The 10,859-nt window shown below is 39.9% G+C and overlaps 1 protein-coding gene across 1 annotated transcript; it reads left to right on the top strand.

Moving 5' to 3' along the window:
• The first annotated feature begins 765 nt into the window (after positions 1-765).
• Positions 766-10,449, top strand: PVALB (parvalbumin). The gene is made up of 4 exons (XM_074168175.1): positions 766-897; positions 2,878-3,010; positions 3,415-3,524; positions 8,876-10,449. The coding sequence occupies exons 1-4, from the start codon at positions 837-839 to the stop codon at positions 8,902-8,904; spliced, it is 333 nt and encodes a 110-aa protein (XP_074024276.1). The 5' UTR covers positions 766-836; the 3' UTR covers positions 8,905-10,449.
• Positions 10,450-10,859: the final 410 nt, after the last annotated feature.

Here is a 10,859-nt window from a genome sequence, read left to right as displayed (position 1 = left end):
TTGGCGATGTCGGGAAGTGTCCGGTCCCGCCTGAGAAGCCCACCACTGCACAGGAGCTCCCCACGAGCCTCGCATCTCGTTCCACCATATCATATCGCGGAAGATTCTGCAGCATATTGTGCATTACAAACGGGATCTGTAGGATTCGCAGGGATGTGATAATTAATTCAGCGAGGATGATGCTTAATATGGACTGGCCCGAAAGAAACGAGGTCTAAAAGGAATATGTGTGCGAAGGGGAGGGGGGAGGGAGAAGGGGGAGATGTTTAAAGTGTTTGAGCGATAAGGCAAATGTTCAAAAGCTACATTACATTTGCTTCCCGACCTCAAGAGCAGCTTGAAGCTTGGCATATGCTGCAGTTCCTTACTCATCACCGAATATAACTGGTAAAGCTCGTCCTGACTTACTAAAGGAAAAGGTTCTGCTCTGCACCACTACCTCTTCCACCGCACCCGAGAACTTGACCTTGGCACAACTCTTTCTCCCGCCGGTATCACGACAGACTCTGGCGCTGCTCCAGTAAGGCTCAGGCTCCAACCTTCCAGGGAGCGACCCCTCACCTCGCGTCCTCCCCCACCCCGGTCCCCGCAAAGGCATCCCCCGTCCCCTCTCTTGAGCCGAACCCTCGCGTCTGTGGACTCCTTGGTGCTCTGCAAACTGGAGAGCGACAGCCCGTGGCACTTCTCCACGCAGAGCTATATAGCTGGCACGGCTCCAGCCTCTCCCGGTGTGCCATCCCCACACAGCACTGCAGCTTTGGTCATATGAGCAGAAATGATGAGAAAAGCACTTTTTAATCTTTTCGCACTTGCTTCCCTGTTCAAACAGTTGCAGGATGGCTATGACTGACGTGCTCAGCGCTGAGGATATCAAGAAGGCTGTGGGAGCCTTTTCAGGTGAGTGCTTTTTTTTTTTTTTTTTTTTTCCTTCTTCTTCTTTTACCCTCTTTCGTCTCTTCAGCTAAGGATAGCAGTGCATCTATTTAAGATCGGGAAAGATTATAGGATCCGGCTGGACAAAATATCAAATGAGGATGTGTTTTCAGGAGTGCAGTGAAAGCGTGACAGGTTTATCAAGTGCAGAGCTGCATCCTCAGCAAAGTTGCTCTGCACGTTACAGAGGTGAAGTATTTATTTAAAAGGCAGGCAAGCAGTAACTGCGGACAGACTTTGCTTCTACCGAGAGGATACTTTCAAAGGGAACAAAATCCTCGGCGAACGGGGGTGGATTATATCTTGATGTGGGATAGGGAAGTCAGCCGTGGATGTCGGCAGCTTCCCACTCACCCCCGAAATTCAATTTCAGGTATTACGGAACTGCTGTTTCTCGTTTCAAGGAGATAAGAAACGGCTCTTTTCTTAGTTCCTATGCGGAATCCACGGGGTGGGCTTTGCATTTCGGGATGGAGCAGAAGGCAACAGTAGAGCAAGCGGGTGCACCGCTCGACTGCAGAAGCTTTCTGCAGGACGAATGGCTGCAGCGGTCCATACTTCCCCCTCAGACTCCTCCGGCTTTCAGATATTCCCTGCCCCTCCAATTCATCGGGACCCCTAAACTGACAGCAAACCCTCTTCGTGCCTACAGGGATCCAGGTAGTTAAGGCTGCTCCCGAGGAAACGCCAGCAATGGTGCTGCGGGATGCACAGGTTATATTTACCCCCGAACTACCTGCCTGATCCCGCCAGCCAGAAGAGCAACCTCTTTGTCCTGCTCTGTGCGATGACCTTCCCACACAGGCAGAAGCGCAAAACTCGCTGAGCCCGAATAAACTCAGCAGCCGGAGAGTCGAAGGGACCGACAAACTGCTTTGCTCCATCCAGCAGCTGCCTTTCTCATTAGTTTCCATTGTTCTGGGGTCTGCTCCAAGCCCCGGAGCATGTGCAATTAGCAGCAACTAATGACAGATCTCAGTCAAACAGATCCCGAAAGACTGAGCCTCCTTAATTTTACGTAATACGAAAAGCTGCGGCGGGAATAAGGATGCACCAGGAAAAAAAAAAAAAAAAAAAGTCCACAGCACGTTTTGGAGGTCACTGCATTGGATTTCTAATCCACACCACTGTCGTTAAACTACAGGGGTGGGACAAAAGCGGGTGCGGTTAAAGGACAGGAGAGGTGGAGCAGGTAAACTCATTTATCTCAGCTCCGATTTCAAGGGCTCTGGGTTTGTTTCTCTTCCCCCCCCCCCGCCTCCCCTCCCCGGCGACCGTGCCTCGCAAGGTCTTGCAGGCAGCAGCCAGCACGGCACTCCCTTGCAGCGTCTGAGCTTACAAACCACGATTGCACATAGCTTCAGCTGTCGAAACGCAACACTCAGTTCTAGTAAGTCTTCAGGAAAAAAACGAAACAGAACTGTAACAGGCATGTGCTCCGGAACACTTCCCGTCAATGCTAGGCTCCGTAGTTGAGCAAGAGCGTGTTTTTGGGTTTTGTTTGTTTTTTTTTTTTTCCTCAGGTATGGAAATGTCAAAAAGTGACAGTGATCTAATAGTCATGTGCCCCCAGATGACCGTTTCAGCGTAAAACTTAGCGAAAAAACGGGTTTAAGGCATTAAAATGACACCAAGCAGGTTAGACTTCAGCTCCCAACTCTATCACAGACTTCCCGTGTGACCTTGGGCAAGTCTCCATCCCTCTGTAGTTCAGCTCTCCATTCGCAAAACGGAGACACTGGCCCCCTCCTTCTTCCTTTATTTGACTTGGTCCCTGTGAAGCATAGAAAATTACAGTGTGTACATCTAGCTCCTACCACGGTTGGGTTAGATGGTGCCTCCCAGGGTAGGGGGGACAGCAGTTTGGAAGAAAACCACGGGTATGCGTTGGTATACGTTTCAATTATTTTTCTAAGCAGTTCTCTGGCTTGTCATCTCTTACAGCGGCTGAATCTTTCAACTACAAGAAGTTTTTCGAGATGGTAGGATTGAAAAAGAAGAGCCCAGAAGATGTGAAGAAGGTTTTCCATATTCTTGATAAAGACCGGAGCGGCTTCATCGAAGAGGAAGAATTAAAGTAAGTAAAGATATGTCCTTTCTCAGATAACCTCACCTTAAGAGTCAAATGTCCCGTTTTCTTTTTTACAAGACTCTAGAGAATAGAATACAATTCAATCTCTTGAGTAGTATTTGTGTACAATAATCAGTTGTTTGCTGATTATATGATCTAAAGTGTGTTGGAGGTAGCTAGCAGTAGCTTTTATTGCAGAACCCTGGAACAAATGAGTGATCAATACCTTACTGATAGTTCTTCAGTCAAATGCAGTTCAAGAGTAAAGAGCTCCTCCTGAAAGTAAAAGAACATCAATAACAGAAGATACAGACCTGGGTTCCAACTTACATATCAAAACAGGAGTACAAATACAAAGTGAAACTGCTCTGGAAAAAAACCCTTTCCTTTTTTCCATGCCTCCTCTTTAGGTTTGTACTGAAGGGCTTTACCCCAGAGGGAAGAGACCTATCAGACAAAGAGACGAAGGCTCTTCTGGCTGCCGGAGATAAGGACGGTGATGGTAAAATTGGCGCTGATGGTATGTGATTAGAGGAGTAAACTTTGATAGTAACAATCGAATATTACTCTTACATACAAGAACTGAGGAAATCTAGGAACCACTGGGAGCTGTGACCTTCTGAAGGGCACAATTTGGATTTAATGAAATGCCAAGTCCTGCAACGTTTGCCATACCTTGCTCGAATGCTTTAGGGGAAACAGGAGCCAAGTTCTGACACTAGAGGGGGCAAGAGTTTACAGAAACCGTGATGTAGTTAAAGCAAGCTACAACACAGGACTAAATACCCATTCAACTTCAATTAGTTTAATTTTTCTGTTGATTTCAGTGGAGCGAGGATCAGGACACTGACAGTTCAAAGACCCGGCCTTGACTATAAAACTTAGAAAAGAGAAAGAAAAAAGCTGAATACCAGCATTTCTGCTTGATGATTACTAAATAGGAAAGTAATGCATGACTTAGCAAAGCAATGCTCTTAAAATTCAAAGTACAGTCAGTCTGCTACGGAATTGCTATACAATAACTATCTACCAAGCTTCTGCTAGTGTTTATGTGGGCCTTCACAGCTAAGAAAGCTTGTCACTCCCTTCTACTAAAGAAAAGAACAACTTTTCCTCTCACAGCATTGCTTCAAAAATTACCACTGCTTTCTATTCCTCCCTGGGATGAATCAAATTAGCCCACATACAACATTTCTCCCTTTTCATCGTTCTTCTGTATCTCTGAGACACATTGGAACAGACATGAAGAGATGCATTTCTGAATTAAATATTTCCTTATTGGAGGAGATAGTAGCAGAGGTTTGTGGTCAGAGTACTAAATCATCCTGACAGCAGGCAATTGCTAAGTTTTCACCATATTGCCAAGCCATATGATAGGGTGAAATCTAAAAAATATCTTAAAGACCCTCACATCTCCCTGTGTAAAAAATGTTGCCTTCAATGAAAAAGCAACTAAAAGAAGAATAAAAAGCAAAATAAGGTTAACTAACATAGTTCCCCAGTTTAGAAGCTGAAAAAGTGACGTACAATAGCACCCACTGCTGTATTAGGTGATATACTAGCAAAACTGCCTGTCCATAGCACACTGGAAATCAGTGACTATGGTTCTGTTTCTAGACTAAAGCCTCTTAATTTCTCAGATCACGATTACATTACAGTTGCAGAGGAGCAATTTTGAAGCATTTAGGGGAAGTTCCTGCTAAACTTTAGCAGCGCTACTCAACCCAAGGAGGAGTATTTGACATTTCATGTGCTTTGTTATATGGGTCCTCCTTATTCCTATTAACAGTAGTGGCAGCAGTACTAAAATCAGTGGGCAAGATTTTCAGAAGAAAACTTGATTCAGGTAAGTAATCTAACAGTTGATCCACCAACCTCAGACACACTTTCAGTTATTCCTGGAAGGCTGCAAAACCAAAGCAGTACCAATTGGAGTAAAAGAACCATATTGTAGAATGATTTTTGGCTTATACAAGAGGATACAGCATTAACTTTTTTATTTATGATTGACCATAACTTTTTTTTTTTAAATTGAAACGAAGCCTGAAAGCCAGTACATTGTAACAAAGGAATAAGAAACACCTCTTCTTATCTCTTTCTTCTGTAACTTTTACCCTTCCTTAACTTTGAACTGGAATTACTCTGAATTTATATAGGATAATGAGAAGAGAAAGAAAGGCCTTTTTCTTTTGCTTCTTCTGGTCATAACCCTACTATACAACATTATCTGTTTCTTTTCCATTTCTTAACTTTGACTCCAACAGCAAATTGTTACACAGGAAAGGCTTGAGATAACATGCAAAGTTAACAGCTGCAACTGTGACCAAAGGATGAGGATGACGGATACCTTCCAGCTTTTCCTTTGGTTCATAATTCCAATTCCAGATTATAACTACCTATGTAAATAAAATGTGAAGTCAGGAATGTACATCACATTTATATTCAGTATTGGAATGCTGTATTTCTGTTGCAAACCATTTGTTTGTTTGCCTGTAACTGAATTGTCAGGCCTCACTTTTTTGTTTCAAACATCAGCTTTGTACATCACAAACATGCAGCCTTTCGCAGGGGTTAATGTTAATTCATTAGATGGCCCTTGAACGCTGTCCATCAGAAGCCCATAGCAGTTGTAGGAACTGATCTTCACGGACTTTTAACACCACAGAACCATCTTTCTCAGATGTATCATCCCATACATTAATCCAAACCTGATCAGCCTTCTTCCAGTTAGAGGCTTCACATTACAAATCTTCTCTTACGTCTCCTGCTTTGAACCTTTTATCATTCCTGCAAGACTGTTCAGCTCAGAAATAGTTCTGCTGGCTTATCTCTTGGCTGATCAAGATTTGCAATTTGTGGCTGATCTGCCACTTTCAAACACTGGAAAAGTTGCAGCCTGTTCATGCAAGACATGGTCGTCTTCTATGCGACATCGAGCCCCCTCCATCTTCCACTTACGTGAACAGAAGATGATGAATTGGAAAAAAATTGCCGGCCAAGGCCAGGTTACCTAATAAAACTACAAATGTCAACTTCCAGATTGGATTGGAAGCAGCTCTGTTAGCTTCAGGAGAACATTTATAAGAAAGAGGAGAAAAGAAAATTGGGATTTCTGCTCATAATGTTTTTTAACTATGTTTTCTGTATTAGCACTGGACATGCACATCATGACTTTCAGTTTCTTGATATTCATAGACTTGACAAAGTACATAGAAAATTTAAAGTTCATGCACTATGGACAGAACAAATCCAAATTTTTATCTCAGTAAGTCAAAATATTTTCCTTGATACAGCTCAACTTCTGCAGATACTCTAAAATATTTCACTTATTTTCTTTTAACATTGTAAAAACGAGATATCAAGCATTCAGAATTACAACTGATAAGTCATGACCTTGCCACAGGTAAAAGTCAAGACAAAAAAGAAAAATATTTTGGAAGTTTTTCTTTTCTTATCCCTTTTTGTGCTCTTGTATCTTTTAAAATAAATTAGTGTAAGTCATTACTTATGAAGTTTCCTAAACAGATTTGCTATTGTACGGATATTGTATAAAACACAATCTGATGAGAGAAATCATTAGCCTCCAACATGTCCTCTGTAATTATATCTGTCATTTCAGTAAAATACTACAGGGTACGCATTAGACTGCTATAAACTACGAAACTATACTGAACACTGAACACAGTGAAACAATCCTCTCCTTTTAAGTCGGAGCTTTGACACAAGATAGCTAGTAAACTGTTTTACATAACAAAATAGTCTAAATCCTTGTAATTTAAAACTATTATTTGTGTAAAGAAAGATATAACTTTGTTTGGAAGGAGAATTACGACTGGAAAAGAGGATGCAGTCCATCACAAGGATTCTCTCACTAACAGGCCAGTCAGAGGCAACAAACATTTACAAGAATTACCACCAGGCAGGGGCTAATATATGGTGCCTTATCTCAGAAGTCTTGCATATTTGAATACACTTTTTAACAATGCCTCCAGAAGCCACCTGCAGTTGGGCTAACCTTCATAGGAAAAAAAATAGTGAACTAGTTTACAAGATATTTCAACTGGAACATCTTTGAAGTATTTAAAGTATATGGAAAATCCTGGAAAAAGTATTAAGCGCATAGCAGTTATTCATAAAGGAGTATTTTATGGTTTGCTGGCTATCAGAAAGTACCCATGAAATATATTGCCATTAAGTGAGAATATCACTATCATAACGTATTATAGAAAATATTTGGCTGCAAGTCTGAATAACCTTTTCAAAACATATTTCGTAGATACAAATTATTATAAAAAGGATTTAATTTAGCTGTAGCAAGTATGACAACTTGTTCTAATAGAATATGCATAGTTAGTTTTCCCTTTTGGAAAGGTTTCATCCATTGCAGTTCATGCTTCTTTCTGCAAGATTTATTCACAGTGATTTAATAATCATAGCCTTTTTTTTTTTTTTTTTTCCCAGAACACTCTGGGTTTCTATCACAAGTACTTTATGTTATCTCTTAAATTCAGTTTGCAACACTTTCGATCTATGTACCCACTGTATACAGGATTTATACACGTTTTGTGTTAAGTAATCTGCATCACTAATCCTAATTTGGATTTACATCTTTCAAAATGATGGATAAATTTGGATTTAATTTAAACCCTCTAACACTTCTATTTCTCAGTCTGGTTTGTCAGTGTTTGGCAACGTGTTTTTTTGGACACGTCATCAAAAGTGTTATCTGTTTGTACACACCAGTCAGTAAAGATCTCACTTGTTAGGAGTTTAGCATTTTTCAACTGAACATTAGGATGTTCTTTAAAATGCCTAATTTTCATCTTCTGTCTTTTTTAGTTGCAAGACATAACCCTTCATTATGGCCAACTTCAATAATTTTCCCTTCAGCTTTTACAGATGACTGCCTCCCCTATTTGTCATTTTCCTCTCAGCTGATTATGCTAAACCTATAAACCACTCTCTCTGTATACCCTCTAATCCCTTTATCATCTTTGTTGCCCTTCTTGGGATTCCCTCCAGTCTGTCATTTTTAACGCTCTGAGGCACACACAACTGTGCAAGGTATTCTCAAGTGTAACTGTTCCAAGGTTACATGGAGTTAGGAATTATAACCTCCTTGGGTAATACAGTATTCAGAGTGCAGTATGCCAGGCAGCTATTCACTGGGATACAAATGTGCCTTTTCCATGCTTTATTACCCTGCTGAAAGGCGTTATATATACCAAAGCATAAAATAACCCCAAACTGAAGATAGATACATTTATGTAAATATTATGGGTGTAACATTAATAAAAGCCACAGGGTAAAATCCTGGCCCTCTGAGATCACAGGAATTTTTCTCGTTATCACAAATGTGGCCAAGATTGCTACATAGGTTTGTGTCAGTCTTCTGTTTATGTAATCTGTCATTTTCAGTCAATTTGCCATTACAAAATTGAGTTTAAATGTAATATATTTATAATATAGGGACACGAATACTCTGAAAGACTCATTAATAAGTCTCTTTGCCAAACTCTGATATAAAGGAAATTTATCTGACTGTAAAATAAATTTTTCGTTCTTGCCTTCATTCCATTGAGATTTACAAAGGAATAACAGGGAACTAATCAAGTTCTTCAGATTAATAGCAGTGGACAGTCTTGACAGTCTGGCACGTATAACATATCTCCCTTACCCTCAAAAAATCCTTCCATTTCACTGTAAGATTTCCCAAGTCATACTTTCCCTTTAATTAACTTGGATTTCTTTGTTCTTCTGTTATTGTGATGTTTCTGCTACACCAGTGACTGTGTAATCATTGTAATATGCTTCCTCTTTCTTTACATTTTCTTTTTTTTAATATTTTTTTTAAATTTTTCCCTTCTCCAGAATTTGCAACTCTGGTGGCTGAATCATAAAGGCTTTGACCAATGCAAACCCTTCACCCATCCTTCACTGCCCAATTCCAACCACCTCCTGCTGACTGCTTTGACTCCTGTTCTATTTATTTATGTTATTTTATACTCCAGCTCTGTTCTCTGCAATCCTGCAACTCTGTAATTGTGCTGAAAGACACTGTTAAAATAATAAAGGTCACATCAATCTGGGCTTTATTCTCTCTCACTATAACTTGTTTCTTATGTCATGTAGGCTTGGCATACACTGAGAGAAAATTTTACTCTTTTTTGCTGACATCCCTGCTGCTTTATCCTTTGCTAGGGTAAAGTGGGAAGAAATTTAAAAAATTATTTGGGATAAAACATGCATATAATGAGTCATTCAGTCCAAGTTCTGAACTGTGGCAAAACTGACTGCATTATTTTTAAGTCATCCCCACTAAATGGATGCATACTCATAGCCTGGAAAATCTCTAGTGATGGCAATTATCCAACTTCATTTGGCAGATTGTTCTTTCCACTTAATCAGTGTTATAGCCAAAAAGTATTTCCTAATATTTAACCTACATCTCCCCTGCTGCATTTTGGTGATCAGTAAATTGATACTTGTCTGTATCATTTGTTAAATTTGCCTGGTGCAGGGGGATTTTTGGATAAAAGGTTTGACAGGAATATCAGTTGGTGCCAATCATGCATGGGGATAACTTTGTAAACTATTAAAAAGCAGTCACTTCTGAAAAACATAATACGTTTACTAGCAGTGTTACACAACTATCTAGGACAGAAAGAACAGAATACTCACAAGAAACAACAGTATGAATTTCATGAAAGGGGACATCGAGATTCAGGTGTGATGCTACTGTTGACATTCCCACTGTTAAAACTGTATATCAAAAAATTCCATCAAAAATATTTCTTCTAAAACTTTACCAGAGAAGTGAGTATCTTTCTTTGAATTACGTACAGGAAACTGAGACTGAAGCTAAGGAAATGACCAGCCAACAGTAAGCCTATCACAGAGCTTAGAGCTAAACACTTGTTTCCCAAATCCTGTTCAGTAACTTTGTCACCAAGCTCATGCTTTTAATCTTTTTATTTTTTTTTTTTAAAAGCAAAGATTAAAGCTGGGGGGTGGGAAAGAATGACTTTTAGGCAACATCTTCCCCACATCTTGACAGAAAATTGATTACTACTGCAATAAAAAGGAAGGATATTTGCCATTTCTGGATTCCAAACTATTCTCTGCAGCAATAATACCTTATTCCATTCAGATTTATTATCACTAATTCAGTATAAACAAAAAGATAAAGCTGAAACCCTGTCCCTATCACATTGTACAGAATGCCATTGTCTGCCACAGCGATTACCCAACGCTACTTGGGAAGCCAATAAACACTCCCTAAAGCCATTCTAGATTCTCACTCTGTAGTAACTTGCAAGGAAGACTTTTTGCTGAAGCTGCTGTGTGTTCAAAAGAAATACTCTGCTTTTGCACAATGTATATACGGATCTGAATAATGTATTGATTTTTAAGTATTCTAAATAAAGCAAATGAAAACGGATTGCAATGAAGCGAGACGGTTTATTTACTTTTTCTCGGCAGCTGCTGACCTCAAGCGGCAATAAGGCGCAATTACAAGAGTATATAGGGCTATAAGTATATATAAGAAAAAACATTAGGAGCCGAGTATTGAAGTATCATGAAATGAAGATCCATGGAATCAGAGAATCGGCATAAAAATCACTATGTAAACAAAGCCCTTTACAGTCTCTTTCTGTTCTTTGAACCTCCAAGGATTTATATTTTAATGCTTCACCTGATGGCACGAAAGCTGAAATTTTATCCAGGGCTTTAACAAAAAATAGCACAGTAGAACATAGCCATTAATGAGTCTAAAAAAAATTATTTATAGTACAGTATGTGAAATAAAGTAAGTTACAGCAACATTAATGGGAATATTTTACTGGCATAGATG

Source organism: Numenius arquata, chromosome 2 (genome assembly GCF_964106895.1).
Source record: "Numenius arquata chromosome 2, bNumArq3.hap1.1, whole genome shotgun sequence".
NCBI lineage: Eukaryota > Metazoa > Chordata > Aves > Charadriiformes > Scolopacidae > Numenius > Numenius arquata.
The sequence above is the reverse complement of the archived record's forward strand: the minus strand, read 5'-3'. Positions and strand labels throughout refer to the sequence as shown.